Raw genomic sequence first — 15,522 nt, forward strand, 5'->3', positions numbered from 1 at the left:
CTCCTTGTATATCTTCTCCCCCCCAGCCCCCGGCTCTCCCGCTTACAGTGCTCCCCCTCACCCCAAAGATTGGGATGGGTAAACCGGCCATCACTAAGAGGAAGTTCTCCCCGGGCCGAGCCAGAGTCAAACAGGTACGTCACTATGTAACGCTCGTGCTAAGGGGCAGGACATCTCTAAGCACGTCGACCAATCACAACAGAGCCGGCCAGCTGACCAATCAGAGCAGACTGGGCTCTATCAGTCTTTAGTGGCTGTTTTATTAACATTCTTGTATCCCCCCCCACCCCCTCAGAGTTCGTGGTGGAGTAGCCGCCGGGCAGTGAGCCCCCCCTCGTCCTCCCAGGACTCCATGGGGGAGGCAGGGTGGGACAGCCCGAAGCCTCGCACCCCCGACTCCCCCCTGTGGAGCATCAAAGTGGTAAACAAGCCTTTTCTTTACCTGTGTTTGTGTGGGGTGTGAGTGTGAGCAAAACAAGCACACCCTCACAGCAGAGTATTCACTGTGTGGAGTTTAGAGGGTATTATGGGATGAAAGAAGACCTCAAACAATAAACAGATTGAATTAAAAAAAACCTGGAGCTAAACTGGAGTCAAAACGTTGAGAAAAAGTTGAGAAAAGTCTTGAATAAAGTTCTTCACCAAAACATGTTCCTCCCCCACCCTCTCTCCCCCCTCAGGGTCGTGGTTCTGGGTTCCCTGGCAGAAGGAGGTCCAGAGGAGGAGGTCTGGGAGGAAGAGGAGGTAGAGGAAGGAGTCGGCTGAAGACTCAGGACTGTGTGGCTGTGTCACCTGGAGTAAGAAAACACACACAAACACACATATATATATATATACAGTGGGGCCAAATAGTATTTAGTCAGCCACCAATTGTGCAAGGTTCTCCCATTTAAAAAGAGGAGAGAGGCCTGTAATTTTTATCATAGGTACACTTCAACTATGAGAGACAGAATGGGGGAAACAATCCAGGAAATCACATTGTCTGATTCTTAATGAATTAATTGGTAAATTCCTCTGTAAAATAAGTATTGGGTCACCTACAAACAAGCAAGATTTCTGGCTCTCACAGACCTGTAACTTCTTCTTTAAGAGGCTCCTCTGTCCTCCACTCGTTACCTGTTAATGGCACCTTTTTGAACTGGTTATCAGTATAAAAGACACCTGTCCACAACCTCAAACAGTCATACTCCAAACTCCACTATGGCCAAGACCAAAGAGCTGTCAAAGGAGACCAGAGACAACATTGTAGACCTGCACCAGGCTGGGAAAACTGAATCTGCAATAGGTAAGCAGCTTGGTGTGAAGAAATCAACTGTGGGAGCAATTATTAGAAAATGGAAGACATACAAGACCACTGCTAATCTCCCTCGATCTGGGGCTCCACGCAAGATCTCACCCCGTGGGGTCAAAATGATCACAAGAACGGTGAGCAAAAATCCCAGAACCACACGGGGGGACCTAGTGAATGACCTGCAGAGAGCTGGGACCAAAGTAACAGAGGCTACCATCAGTAACACACTACGCCGCCAGGGACTTCAATCCTGCAGTTCCACACGTGTCCCCCTGCTTAAGCCAGTACATGTCCAGGCCCGTCTGAAGTTTGCTAGAGGGCATTTGGATGATCCAGAAGAGGATTGGGAGAATGTCATATGGTCAGATGAAACCAAAATAGAACTTTTTGGTAAAAACTCAACTGGTCGTGTTTGGAGGAGAAAGAATGCAGAGTTGCATCCAAAGAACACCATACCTACTGTGAAGCATGGGGGTGGAAACATCATGCTTTGGGGCTGTTCTTCTGCAAAGGGACCAGGACGACTGACCCGTGTAAAGGAAAGAATGAATGGGGCCATGTATCGTGAGATTTTGAGTGAAAACCTCCTTCCATCAGCAAGGGCACTGAAGATGAAGCGTGGCTGGGTCTTTCAGCATGACAATGATCCCAAACACACCGCCAGGGCAACGAAGGAGTGGCTTCGTAAGAAGCATTTCAAGGTCCTGGAGTGGCCTAGCCAGTCTCCAGATCTCAACCCCATAGAAAGTCTTTGGAGGGAGTTGAAAGTCCGTGTTGCCCAGCGACAGCCCCAAAACATCACTGCTTTAGAGGAGATCTGCATGGAGGAATGGGCCAAAACACCAGCAACAGTGTGAAAACCTTGTGAAGACTTACAGAAAACGTTTGACCTCTGTCATTGCCAACAAAGGGTATATAACAAAGTATTGAGATGAACTTTTGTTATTGACCAAATACTTATTTTCCACAATCATTTGAAAATAAATTCATTAAAAATCCTTCAATGTGATTTCCTGGATTGTTTCCCCCATTCTGTCTCTCATAGTTGAGGTATACCTATGATGAAAATTACAGGCCTCTCTCATCTTTTGAAATGGGAGAACTTGCACAATTGGTGGCTGACTAAATACTTTTTTGCCCCACTGTATATATATATATAAACACACACTCTGTCACACACACACACACACACTGTATTAACGTCCCTCTCTCTCCTCTCCAGAGTGTGTACGTGGAGGCCTACCAGCCGAAGGAGGAAGAGGAGAACTCGATGCACAACACGGTGGTGATGTTCTCCACCTCGGACCACTTCACCCTCAGACAGGTACGCTCCGGCAAACACTCATGTTAGTGCTGGGTATCCGGAAGTGTAGTAACTCATGGTGTGTGTGTGTGTGTGTGCGTGCGTGTGTGCGTGTGTGTGTGTGTGCGTGTGTGCGTGTGCGTGTGTGCACAGGACATTTGTGTGGTGTGTGGTAGTTTCGGTCAGGGTGCTGAAGGCCGGCTGCTGGCCTGCTCTCAGTGTGGACAGTGTTACCATCCGTACTGCGTCAACGTTAAGGTCAGAGTTTATATTTAATCGGAATTCATGAATAATCTGCAGCGTCTCCGCTCTAACATGCATCTTCCCCCAGATCACGCGGGTGGTGCTGACCAAAGGGTGGCGCTGTCTGGAGTGCACGGTGTGTGAGGCGTGCGGTGAGGCGAGCGACCCGGGCCGCCTCCTGCTGTGCGACGACTGCGACATCAGCTACCACACGTACTGCCTGGACCCGCCCCTGCACACCGTGCCCAAAGGAGCCTGGAAGTGCAAGTGGTGGGTACAACTGTCAATCAAAAACACACACAGTCACAGTGTGTCCAACTCTCTGACTGTGTGTGTGTGTGTGTGTGTGTGTGTGTGTGTGTGTGTGTGTGTGTGTGTGTGTGTGTGTGTGTGTGTGTGTGTGTGTGTGTGTGTGTGTGTGTGTGTGTGTTCTCCTCAGGTGTGTGTGGTGTGTGCAGTGTGGCTCCTCCTCCCCCGGGCTGTACAGTGACTGGCAGAATAACTTCAGCCTGTGTGGGCCCTGCTCCAGCCTGAGGAACTGCCCCCTGTGCCATAGGCTATACCTCCAGGACGAGCTCATCCTGCAGTGCAACCAGTGTGACCGGTAACACACACACACACACACACACACACACACACACACACAGGTTAGAATATCCTTTACACCTTTCCCACAGAGTGTATTTATATACATTAAGGTGTGTGTGTGTGTGTGCAGGTGGGTGCACTCTGTGTGTCAGGGTCTGCACTCGGAGGAAGACGTGGAGATCGCCGCTGATGAAGGTTTCGACTGTTCACTGTGCAGGACTCACGGCCGGGGGGATTCCTACGGTCAGAATTGATATTCCTGTTTATTCTGTCTTCTTTCAATTTTAGTTTTCAGAGTCAGGTAGTTCTAGTTAGTTTTACAGAAAAAAGTGTAAAAATGTTAAGTGTATTATTTTATATTTAGTGTGTGTGTGTGTGTGTGTGTGTGTGTGTGTGTGTGTGTGTGTGTGTGTGTGTGTGTGTGTTTCAGGAAAGTCAGAGAGCTTTGAAACTCCCTACATGGCTCAGATCATCTCCAGGATCAGAGAACCAGGTCATGGTCACTCTCTAATATTCATTATATACAACGTATTTTAAAGCTTTGAACCATGTCTGACATTATGTGTGTGTGGTCTGTGTGTAGAGAGGAAGACGTACTCTCAGGACGGAGTGTGTCTCACGGAGTCTGGTCTGTCTCACCTGCAGTCTCTGGTAGAGCCGCTCACCTCCCCCCGCAGGTACACCAGGTGAACCTCTGCCTGCTTACTAACAGCCCTAGTGTGTGTGTGTGTGTGTGTGTGTGTGTGTGTGTGTGTGTGTGTGTGTGTGTGTGTGTGTGTGTGTGTGTGTGTGTGTGTGTGTGTGTGTGTGTGTGTGTGTGTGTGTGTGTGTGTGTGTGTGTGTGTGTGTGTGTGTGTGTGTGTGTGTGTGTGTGTGTGTGTGTCCTGCGCCAGGTGTTGATCAGCTGTTTCCTCTCCTGCAGGTGTAAACCCAAGCTGAAGCTGAGGATCATCAACCAGAACAGCGTGTCTGTCCTGCAGACCCCCGACCCCCCCACTGAGCAGGACCCCAGCAGAGGTCAGAGTTTATACACACACGTGCTGGTATTCATGTGCTTGTGGGGTCCCTCTCTGACATCACACCCACACTTCTACTCTAGGCGAGATCGAGTGTGAGATGAAATCCGACTCCAGCCCCGAGCGAGACCACGCCCACGACGACGATGTCATCAAGGAGGCCGAGGTTAACGACGCCAACAAGAAGAGGAAGAGGAAACCCTACAGGCCAGGTGAGAGCAGGATACACTACCTGTATCCACCTTCAACTGTCTCTTCACCTGTCTCACCTCCACCTGTCTGTCCCTCAGGTATCGGGGGTTTCATGGTGCGGCAGCGTGGAGGGAAATCCGGCCCAAGCAGGATCAAGCTGTGCAGGAAGGATTCATCCGAGAGGCTGCCGGGGGGGGAGGAAGGTGAGACGCCTGTACCTGTAGCACCTGTCGGAGAGAGTGGAGGTTATTATGGTCTGTTTTTACATACCTGACTCTGTGCTTAAAGACGTTTCCATGGAGACGGCACCGGCTGCTGACCAGTCCATGGAGAAGGTGAAGAAGAGGTACAGGAAGAAGAAGACGAAGCTGGAGGAGGAGTTCCCTTCTTATCTCCAGGTAACACACACACACACACACACACAGGCAGACACACACACACGGATCCCAGCGTTCTGATTGGTTGTTCCAATGTGCAGGAGGCGTTCTTCGGGCGGGTTCTCCTGGATCAGAGTCGGCACGTAGAAAGGCGGCAGGAGGCTGCAGGTGTCGGCCAATCGGGAGCTGCAACAGGTGACGTGAGAGGCCCCGCCCCAGCAATGCAAGGCCCCACCCCAGCTAGCCTGCCACTCGCCGCCATGCTCACGAATGCCATCAAGAAGCAGGGGTCGCTGCGTGAGTTTGTCTTCATGTCTTCGGTCTCATAAAGCTGACTCATGACATTTGCATTTCCTAATTTTCCCATCCGTGTTTGATTTATTGTGTGTGTGTGTGTGTGTGTGTGTGTGTGTGTGTGTGTGTGTGTGTGTGTGTGTGTGTGTGTGTGTGTGTGTGTGTGTGTGTGTGTGTGTGTGTGTGTGTGTGTGTGTGTGTGTGTGTGTGTGTGTGTGTGTCCGTCCAGCCATGACGGAGGAAGCTCTGTTGGATCTCTCTGATGTTCTCAACACTGATCCTCACATACTGGCCACAGGACACTCAGGTATACACATACACACACACATTGCTCACCCCCCACCAGTGTGTACTCATGTCCATTAAACACGGGATACATTCATCATCATGTGTACTTTCAGAGCCAATTAAAGAGGTTTTAAATCCTAAACGAGCGCTGTACCTGAATCAGATTCTAACATATTAATTGGATACGTAGATTTGAAGATGTGTTGCAGTAGCACCAACGGAGAAGAGTGGGTCTAAAACTGGAGTCGATAACTTTGCATTTGCTTTCAGGTCCGTTCCACGTGGAGCGCTCCCTCTCTCCGTTTGGTAAGACTCGACTGGAAGGTCCTCCTCCTCCTCCTCCTCCTTCAGTCTCTCCTAAACTAACCAGTCTTTGATAGTTCTTTTACTGGGAGCCAGACTATCCCCCTGTTTCCAGCCTATGTGCTAGGCTAAGCTAATCACCGCTAAGCTAAAGGTGGCTAATGAAATTTCTTCAGCTTGTTGGGAACTTTCATTTTATTACCAACTAACTTCTTCTTCTTTTACTGCAGATAATACTGACTCCTTCTTCAGACTCCTGCTCACTTCCTGTCTGTCACTCCTTTTGTTCATGGCATTTAATCTGTCTGTCTCTCTGCCTGTCTGTCTCTCAGCCGGTTTAGACATCAGCTCCATGGACGCTCTGACAAGAAGTGTGCGTGGCCAGAGGGGGGTGCAGGAGGAGCCTCTGGACGCCATCCTGAGTCCTGAGCTCGATAAGATGGTCACTGACGGTGGGTTTGGATTTGTTTCATCAATTATTCCTCATGCACTGCTTAGATTAAAGCCTCGGCTGAATGTGATGTTTTATGTTCTTGTGCTTCAGGTGCCATACTCAGCAAACTGTACAAGATCCCAGGTAAGACTACACACACCCTACACACACTCTGCACAAAAAATATCCCAATTTTTTCTTAGAATTGTAAAACTTTTATTTTAATATTCTTTCACAATAAAAGTCTTTCCAACTCCTGTTTTTGTAAGGCTTTTATTCTGAAAAACCTCCACTAGGATTGACATTTAAATGTTGATTGTACAGAATTTGATGTGTATTTTGTGTGTTTAGAGCTGGAGGGGAAAGACGTGGAGGACGTTTTCACGGCCGTCCTCAGTCCGAACCGCAACAACAACAACCAACAACAGGAGCACACACACACTGCTGCTGGGAGCAAGACACACACACACCACGCAGGTACTCACTCACTCACTCACTCACTCACTCACTCACTCACTCACTCACTCACTCACTCACTCACTCACTCACTCTCTCACTCTCACACTCACTCACACACCCTGTTGAAATATAAGTGAAAAAAGGAATACATTAAAATGTTTCACCCTCTCTCTCTGCAGCTCCGGTGTTCCCTCGTCTCCCGCTGGTGAACGGCCTGATGGGAGCCTCTCCTCACTTCCAAAACGCTCCCATGATGCACAGCGGCGCCCAGAGTCCGGCAGCGTACAGGATGGCTCCTCCTGAGAGCCCCGCCCCCTCCCCGGCCAATCGGGGAGCGGCGTGCGAGGGCGAACAGGAAGCCATGTCGACGGCGCAGAGGGGCATGCTGAAGTGGGAGAAGGAGGAGGCGCTGGGAGACATGGCAACCGTCGCTCCTGTCCTATACTGCAACACCAAGCACCCCCACCTGAAGGAGGAGCACCCCGGTACACACACACGCACACACACAGCTAATTCTCTAAATATTCAACTATTTGCACACTACGACTACTTACACCAGATAAGTGACAATGCCATTAAATGACTGTGTTTAATATTTTGTGTGTCTCTCTCTCTCTCTCTCTCTCTCTTTCTCTCTCTCTCTCAGACTGGTCGACCCGAGTGAAGCAGATCGCTAAGCTGTGGAGGAAAGCCAGCTCTCAGGACAGAGCTCCCTTTGTGGTGAGTGTTTATTACAACTCACAAACACATCATGCTATTACAATATAAATCTGAAAACTGCATTTAATATTATTATATTAGGAGCAAGATATAAGTAAATTGTGCACCGAAATTAAGCGTTTTACATTAAAATCTGTAAAATTTAAATTGAATATTCCTGTGTTTGCCTGATATATTGCAAAAAAATCCAAATACAATATCAGTTTTTATAAATATTAGCACACGGATGTAAGGGCGAGACATCTATTCTGTTTCAACGGCTTAAAAAAACTACTACTAGCTTTCATTGAGCATAACATCATTAAAATGTAGTCTTTTTCTCATAAAAACCAACAGTGGCATTATGTAAACAAACATTTAAAGAGTACAAACGTTAACAAATAAACGGTCGGCATTTATAATCAGTTAAGAACATTTTCATAAGTGAGCGTAAAAAAGACTATACAAAAGTTTGGTATTTTTTGGGTTTTTATGACTTTTTTGTCTCTAAGGACTTCACAGGATTTTCAAAATAAAAGCCTTTTTAATTTTTTCCTCTCTGCAGCAAAAGGCTCGAGATAACCGAGCGGCTCAGCGCATCAACAAGGTGCAGGTGCCCCCCGAGCCGCTCAAACGCCCCCCAATCGCACAGCCCCCTCCACCACCAACACAACCAGCAGCAGCTCTGCCCCCGGGACTGTACGACCCCGACACCATGGACCCAGAGGCCTTCCCCGATGCATTCAGGGACTCCGACGGGTTCAGGGACCCTCTGAGACCCCGGGAGACGGAGCAGGAGCAGGAGTGGAAGTTCAGACAGGTGAGTGTTTAACATCACCTGCATCAGGTAGAGAGGGGGGGGGCAGCACCAGACTGCAGCCAATACAAACGCTGGATCCTGCAGTCAATTTGTGTAAAAGTACCAATGCATAATCATTGTGCAGGAAGTAGAATTCACGGCTGCAGGGGGGTGCTGGTTTCCCCGCTCTGATTCGTAACCATGGTAACCTCCATGCTGTGCATGTCGGGGGTTCGGTCATGTGTCATTTTTTTTACGCCATTGTGTCATTGCCTTCCACTAATCCCTGTGCTGTGACTGTCATTGAAAAGGGAGAGGGTAAAGACAGAGGGGGAGCCAAAGCCCTAAAATCACCATCAGATAAAGATTGTCCCTACCAGGCATCTGTAGCAGGACCAGAGGCTCTGGTAAGAACCAACACAGGCAGAGACCCTCCCTCACACTTCACTCTCTCTGGATCTCAGCTGCTGGACCACTTGTTTACATTTTCCTATATTTAAGGACACCTCTTGCTCCAGCTTCAGTTAGCCGTGATGTTGCTATCTAATGAGCTAACTCTTCTCTTTTACACTCTGCAGCTGAAGGGTTTACCTGTCTGTGCACGCTCACTGCAGCTTGAGATACAGTTAAATTAGCATCATTAGCACTCATTACCAGGAGTTATTATGGGATGAGTTTTAAGTCGTTCACTCCTGTGGCCGTCTGATTGGGCAAAATGTCCCTGCAATGAGGTATTTTTTCAGATAATTGCAGCCCTAAGAATGAGTAATTTCAAGATGAACCTAAACTAGGATGTATATAATAAGGGTTTGATACTTAGGCTCCCAGCTGGACCGAGGCTATCTCCTCTGGTTATATTTATTTGGGGGAAACAGAAGCCTCAGTGAGAGCAGAGCTGGCCTCACAGCGCTTTTATTGTGAAAGATCTGCTGGGGAAGCAGATCCTTCAAAATAAAAGCGCTATGAGGTGAGAGACAGGACAGGGAGGACAAGTATCCATCACTGAGTCACTGAGGGAGGGACAGTGAGCTGCCACATCATCATGTTTACCTCCCCCTGTGTGACCTCCCTCGCTCTAACCTGTCTCTCTCTCCCCCCCCTCCCCTCAGATCATGCGTCAGAAGAGTAAGCAGCAGGCGAAGATCGAGGCGACCCAGAAGCTGGAGCAGGTGAAGAGTGAGCAGCTCCAGCAGCAGCGGCAGCAGCACCTCCTCCCCCCCGTCTCCCCCGATGCTGGAAGCCGGAGCCCCTCGGACCCCCCCCCCTCTAGGCAGCATGATGACGTCTTCCTCCGCCCACAAGCCCCGCCCCCATCTGGGTTTTCCTCCCTCCCCCACTCCCCTCTCCCTTCTTCCCCTCTCCACCAACCACCATCCTCCCCTCAGATGTTCTCTCCCCCCTCCTCCCGCCCCTCTTCACCCTGGGACCCCTACAGTAAGATGGCAGGGACACCTCGCCCCACCACTTCCCAGCCTCCCCAAGCCCCCCAGCTGCAGCGGCACAACTCCCTGGGAGCCTCCCCCGCCCACGACGCCTTCGGCTCCCCCGCACCGTCCCCCGACTCAAAAACCCCCGACAGGACCCTCGGACCCCTACAAGGTAACCAAGATCTCCTCCCTGGTTTCTCCCCCCAGTTACTGTCTCCTGGTTCTTCCCTCCCAGTAACACTTACTTCTGGTTCTGCCCCCAGGTCTGCAGCAGGGCCGGTCTGTCATGATGAGCCCCCCCTCGGGTTCAGCCCCTTCTGGTCAGGTTGGTCTTCGGGGCCCGGAGTACCAAAGGCCTCCTCACAGTAACATCCGTGTGGGGGGGTCTGAACTGTACAGTCGGGGGGGTGAACTGGTCCAGGGCGGCGTGTTTAAAGCCCCGATGCCCCCCCAGCAGCCGGAGTCCTTTGGCCCCCCAGCAGGAGTTAGGAGACCCACAGATCTGGGCTTTGACTTCCCCTCCAGTCCACTATCAGGCCTGGGCTCCCCCCACCGGAGCCCCTACGCCCAGCAGATCCCAGACCCCTTCCCCCAGCTCTCCCCCCTGACCTCCCGGCCCTCACCTGACCCCTACAACAACCCCCCCGGGGCCTCCCGCCCACATACTGACCCGGCCTACCTGGCCCAGTACAACCACCAGCAGCAGCAGCAGCAGCAGACCCGGCGACCGTCGCCCTCCCACCAGAACCTGGACCCCTACGCCTCTAAGCCAGGCACCCCCCGGCCCTTCCCTCGATCGCCAGGGGGGCAGCGCAACACTGACCCGTACGCCCAGCAGCCCTCCACCCCGAGGCCGTACACAGGGGAGGGGTTAGGACTCCATGAGACCTTCAACCCCGAACACCACCAGGTAGCAGTCCTCCTGTCAGCTGGAAAGCAAGTTGTTACCATAGAAATGGCTTAACTAAGCTCCTTTCCTGCAGATTAACCCCTGTTTCCTCTTCAGTTGCAGCAGTCTCCAGGAAGACTACAACCACAGCAACAGGACTCATTTCCCAGAAACCCCGGGGGCAGCCAGACTCCAAAGCACCCTGGGAAGTCGGAGGAGAGTGGGTACCATGGTGGTCAGACTCCGATTCACGACCCCTTTGAACAGCAGGGTCACATGACACCGGGCCCCTCGCAGACAGAAAAGACGACAGCCAATGACATGGCGGTGCTGGGCGGGGCCTCTTTAGATGGACCAATGAGCATGCTGCCTCAACTTGGGGACTCGGAGGAGAAGCTCAGACAGGTATGACAAAACAAGTCCTGACGAATTATCCTGAGTCCTCTTGAGTTAGGGTTAGGGAGTTCTCCAGAGTTCACCAGAGTTCTCTTGAGTTGTTTTGAGTTCTCCTAAGGGTTCCAAAGTTCTATATTTTCTATTTTCCAGCGTCAGCGTCTCCGGCAGCTGATCCTGAGGCAGCAGCAGCAGAAGAGTGCTCTGCGTCAGGAGAAAGGTTTGCAGGAAGCTGGTACGGCTGGTCCCCCCGGAGCCCCCTCTGGTATTGCAGGACCACGACTCTGGCCCCAGCCGGACCCTTCAGCTGCCCCCCCTACAGACATGTTTGGACGCCCTCCGCCTCCTTACCCCGGCACCATGAGGCCCGGTGGACCCGCTCAGGTTCCCCGGTTCCCTGGAGGTTTCCCTGGGGAGCAGCAGAGGGGCTTCACCCCCAGAGAGATGGGAGTCCGAGGCCCAGTCATGAGGTGAGATGAGGAAACTGGTTTTGAGTGGGAGGAGTAGCTCTTTCTTTGTGCTATATCGTTTTGTTTCAGGTCCTGAGTAGCGTTCTGGTACTTTAACGGCTCGTCTTTGTCCTACAGGTTCGGTGTTCCTCCAGGAGCTCCAGCAGGTCTCCAGGACTCCTTCATGCGTCCCCCCCAGGGATCAGTGCCTGGCTCTGGGCTCGGCCTGATAGATGGAGTCCCGGCCCAAATGAGGAGGCCGATGGCGGGCGATTTCCCCGGGAACCGGCCCCTCCCTGCTCCTGGAGCCCACCCTCACATGATGCAAGGTAACCGAGTAAAGCAGCAATTAATCAATTAGTCATCAATTAACAGAAGAATATTTACACACTATCATCACTGAATCACGGATATCCCCCCTCCCCCCCAGGTGTCCAACAGCCCTTCCTCCCGCGCTCCCTCCCCCTGCAGCAGCACAGCATCATGGGACAGCCGTACATCGAGCTCCGTCACCAGGCTCCAGAGCACCGCCTGAGGCTGAACTTCCCCCACCCCGAGACCCCCCTTATGCATCCCCGAGACCCCCAGCCCTCCCCCCTCCGGCCGATGGGCCAGCAGGTGATGCTGGAACATCTGAACCAGCAGCACCATCAGCAGAACCTGGACAACCTGGAGGAGCACCTGGAGGACTCGGCCGTCAAGGACCTGGAGGACGTGGAGGTGAAGGACCTGGTGGACCTGAACCTGAACCTGGACCCTGAAGACGGTACGCTTTTATTTGAATGATAATAAGATAGCGGTGAGAGGCAAGTCCTCCTGAGTTCTGTTAGTTCTGTTTTGTTCTAATGAGGTCTCCTCCTGCCTCCTGTCTCAGGTAAAGAGGACCTGGACCTGGGTCCTAACGACCTCCACCTGGACGACTTCCTGCTTTCTGGGAAGTTCGACCTCATCGCCTACGCCGACCCGGAGCTGAACCTGGAGGACAAGAAGGACATGTTCAACGAGGAGCTGGACCTGGGGGAGCAGGTGGAAGAGGCGGGGAACAGGAAGTCAGAGCTGGCGCAGATCAAACAGGAAGTGCTGGACGGAGCCCAGACTGAAGCAGCTAACAGCAGAGCATTAGGATCTGGATCAGGATCTGAAACAGGATCAGGGGCTCTACCGGCTCTACAGACCCAGGAACAGGCTCTGGCTCACAGGATTGAGCCCCCCATGGCTGGAGGTAAAAAATACCACACATGACATCACCTTTGTAACCCGATACGATTTTTTTTTGCAAATCTAAAAGTTGTTTTTCTCTGCGCCCCCCCCAGGTCCGCGACCGGTCTTTCATCAGAGAGCGTTGGGACCCCATCCCTCTACTCTTTTCCCCCCCCTCCCTCAGGCTTCTCCCCTCCAGCCACCCCAGCTTCCCCAGCCTCGCCTCCTCCTCACACCCCAGAACCAGCTCCCTCACCTGGGCCCTTCCACCCAGAGCCCAGCTCCCTTCCCGCAGAACCAAAACCAGATCCTAAACCAGAACCAGATCCTAAACCAGCTCCAGAACCAGCTCCAGATGCAGGATCTGGACCAGAGGCACCTTCTGCTGCAGGATCAGCCGCTCCTCCTGCAGGACCTGCTGGACCAGGAGCGCCAGGAGCAGCAGCAGCAGAAACAGATGCAGGCTCTGATCCGACAAAGGGGCCCCAATGACCCCGGGGCCTCCCCTATTGGTAAGACCAGAACCAGGACTGAACCCTGTGAGAAGAGAAATCAATGTTGGTGTTATTTCTTTCATATTCCCTGTGTGCTTTTAATTTGAAAGGACTCCTGTCTCTGTGTTTCCTGCAGACTTTGACTCGATCCCAGACCCCATCATGAAGGCGAAGATGGTGGCTCTGAAGGGAATCAACAAGGTGATGACCCAGAGCAGCCTGGGCCTCAACCCCATGGCCATCAACAGGTATGCTGGGGGGTGCATGGAGGGAAATTGGAGTTTTGTCATAAAGTTCTGTAAAAAACATCACTATGTAACACTGGAGCTGCTCCTATTGGCTAGCGCTCCAACACATTGTACGTGATAGGCTAAGGGGTGTGACATCTCTAAGCAGTTTGACCAATCACAACAGAGCCGGCATTGCACTTTAAAAGATGTGCAATTATTACACTTTCTTTCTGTATATTAATTATTATGTGTGCTTGTATCAGGTTCCAGCAGGCCCCAGCGCCCCCGGTTGCTCAAGTGGTCCCTGTGGTCCCTGTGGTCCCTGTGGCCCCTGTGGCCCCGGTGGCCCCGGTGGCCCCGGGTCCCGAGGAACCTCCTCCCCACATGGTGCTGCAGGTGAGTAACAGCTGATTTTATAGTGTGTATAGAAAGTGCTTCCTGGGTGTGAAGTGAGTTCAGCTAAACAGGAAGTGTGTGTCTCCTCTTCTTGTCAGGACGGGCAGCTGCCCCCCCGGCTGGTGAGACCAAACCCCCCCAACTTCAGCCCGGGCTTCAGTAGTGAGTACATCCATCCCAACCTGTATTTAAAGCTGCTCCTGACGTCTCTAAATGTCTCTTGTTCACGTTATGATCTAACTTCAGACGAGGCTCAGCGGCGGCAGTACGAGGAGTGGCTCGGGGAGACGCAGCGCCTCCTGCAGATGCAGCAGCGCCTCCTGGAGGAGAAGATGGCGGCGCACAGGAAGACCAAGAAGTCTCTGTCGGCCAAACAGAGGACGGCCAGGAAGGCGGGGCGAGAACTCACCGAGGAGGACGCTGCCACCATGAGGAGTGTCAGCGAGCAGCAGGGGGCGCTGCAGAAACAGCTGGAGCAGGTACTACACTAACTCTGACTCAGCAGAAACAGCTGGAGCAGGTACTACACTAACTCTGACTCAGCAGAAACAGCTGGAGCAGGTACTACACTAACTCTGACTCAGCAGAAACAGCTGGAGCAGGTACTACACTAACTCTGACTCAGCAGAAACAGCTGGAGCAGGTACTACACTAACTCTGACTCAGCAGAAACAGCTGGAGCAGGTACTACACTAACTCTGACTCAGCAGAAACAGCCGAGCAGGTACTACACTAACTCTGACTCAGCAGAAACAGCCGAGCAGGTACTACACTAACTCTGACTCAGCAGAAACAGCTGATTTGATCTGTGTGTGTGTGTGTGTGTGTGTGTGTGTGTGTGTGTGTGTGTGTGTGTGTGTGTGTGTGTGTGTGTGTGTGTGTGTGTGTGTGTGTGTGTGTGTGTGTGTGTGTGTGTGTGTGTGTGTGTGTGTGTGTGTGTGTGTGTGTGTGTGTGTGTGTGTGTGTGTGTGTGTGTGTGTGTGTGTGTGTGTGTGTGTGTGTGTGTGTGTGTGTGTGTGTGTGTGTGTGTGTGTGTGTGTGTGTGTGTCAGATCCGTAAGCAGCAGAAGGATCACTCTGAGCTGATCGAGGACTACAGGAGTAAACACCAGAGAGCAGGCCCCCCCCCACAGAGCCCCATGCAGCCCCTCCCAGGAGGCCCCACACCGACACTCAGACCCAACACCCCGGGTTGGACCCCGGTGATTGGGGGGGCTCCGGGTGTGATGGCTCAGAGGATGCCTCTTCTTCTGCCCCCTCAGATGCCCCCTGCCCAGCCTAAAGCCCCCCCACTCGCACAGACTCCTCCGACCATGCTGCCGGGTGTCACTGCTGTGCCCCGGGGTCCCCCCCCTGCAGGAGGAGGGGCCAACGGAGCTGCTCAGGTACACACCTGTTTCTAATTACATAGAATGACTCACCAGGTGCCCGAAGCTGCCTTCAAAATAAAAGCATAAACACTTTAAACCAAGTAGATTAATTGCAACTTTAATACAAACAAACAGCAAGAAAAATAAAGAGTATTAATAAATACAGATCAATAAAAGCCCCACCAGGTGTTCATGAACGCTGTGTTTGTGCAGGTGAAGTTTGACGACAACAACCCGTTCAGTGAGGGCTTCCAGGAGAGAGAGAGGAGGGAGAGGCTGAGGGAGCAGCAGGAGAGGCAGAGAGTGCAGCTGATGCAGGAGGTGAAGCTCTCAGTGATCAGGACCCTCGTACTGCAGAGTTTAAATATGAAGTGCTAATAACTGAATGTC

The 15,522-nt window shown here is 52.0% G+C and overlaps 1 protein-coding gene across 8 annotated transcripts in view; it reads left to right on the forward strand.

The window, feature by feature from the left end:
* LOC134883941 (histone-lysine N-methyltransferase 2C-like) overlaps window positions 1-15,522 on the forward strand; it is a 36,944-nt gene that overhangs the window by 12,178 nt on the left and 9,244 nt on the right. For 5 of the 8 annotated variants that reach the window (XM_063912461.1, XM_063912464.1, XM_063912466.1 and 2 more), the window contains exons 16-53: window positions 27-134; window positions 296-421; window positions 681-797; window positions 2,514-2,615; window positions 2,748-2,852; window positions 2,926-3,107; window positions 3,277-3,441; window positions 3,556-3,668; window positions 3,856-3,918; window positions 4,009-4,111; window positions 4,348-4,442; window positions 4,525-4,653; window positions 4,732-4,836; window positions 4,922-5,031; window positions 5,112-5,307; window positions 5,534-5,611; window positions 5,863-5,898; window positions 6,228-6,347; window positions 6,440-6,472; window positions 6,680-6,805; window positions 6,967-7,272; window positions 7,434-7,507; window positions 8,052-8,306; window positions 8,597-8,692; window positions 9,395-9,884; window positions 9,976-10,622; window positions 10,719-11,006; window positions 11,148-11,464; window positions 11,582-11,772; window positions 11,874-12,209; window positions 12,318-12,665; window positions 12,757-13,155; window positions 13,274-13,385; window positions 13,631-13,763; window positions 13,862-13,925; window positions 14,010-14,242; window positions 14,815-15,147; window positions 15,346-15,453. In XM_063912461.1, coding sequence (XP_063768531.1) covers window positions 27-134; window positions 296-421; window positions 681-797; window positions 2,514-2,615; window positions 2,748-2,852; window positions 2,926-3,107; window positions 3,277-3,441; window positions 3,556-3,668; window positions 3,856-3,918; window positions 4,009-4,111; window positions 4,348-4,442; window positions 4,525-4,653; window positions 4,732-4,836; window positions 4,922-5,031; window positions 5,112-5,307; window positions 5,534-5,611; window positions 5,863-5,898; window positions 6,228-6,347; window positions 6,440-6,472; window positions 6,680-6,805; window positions 6,967-7,272; window positions 7,434-7,507; window positions 8,052-8,306; window positions 8,597-8,692; window positions 9,395-9,884; window positions 9,976-10,622; window positions 10,719-11,006; window positions 11,148-11,464; window positions 11,582-11,772; window positions 11,874-12,209; window positions 12,318-12,665; window positions 12,757-13,155; window positions 13,274-13,385; window positions 13,631-13,763; window positions 13,862-13,925; window positions 14,010-14,242; window positions 14,815-15,147; window positions 15,346-15,453 — 6,942 coding nt within the window. The remainder of the gene's footprint in view (window positions 1-26; window positions 135-295; window positions 422-680; window positions 798-2,513; window positions 2,616-2,747; window positions 2,853-2,925; window positions 3,108-3,276; window positions 3,442-3,555; window positions 3,669-3,855; window positions 3,919-4,008; window positions 4,112-4,347; window positions 4,443-4,524; window positions 4,654-4,731; window positions 4,837-4,921; window positions 5,032-5,111; window positions 5,308-5,533; window positions 5,612-5,862; window positions 5,899-6,227; window positions 6,348-6,439; window positions 6,473-6,679; window positions 6,806-6,966; window positions 7,273-7,433; window positions 7,508-8,051; window positions 8,307-8,596; window positions 8,693-9,394; window positions 9,885-9,975; window positions 10,623-10,718; window positions 11,007-11,147; window positions 11,465-11,581; window positions 11,773-11,873; window positions 12,210-12,317; window positions 12,666-12,756; window positions 13,156-13,273; window positions 13,386-13,630; window positions 13,764-13,861; window positions 13,926-14,009; window positions 14,243-14,814; window positions 15,148-15,345; window positions 15,454-15,522) is intronic. The other 3 variants (XM_063912465.1, XM_063912469.1, XM_063912470.1) reach the window with 3 other exon arrangements.

The sequence above is a fragment of the Eleginops maclovinus genome, chromosome 21, assembly GCF_036324505.1.
Source record: "Eleginops maclovinus isolate JMC-PN-2008 ecotype Puerto Natales chromosome 21, JC_Emac_rtc_rv5, whole genome shotgun sequence".
Classification (NCBI taxonomy): Eukaryota; Metazoa; Chordata; class Actinopteri; order Perciformes; family Eleginopidae; genus Eleginops; species Eleginops maclovinus.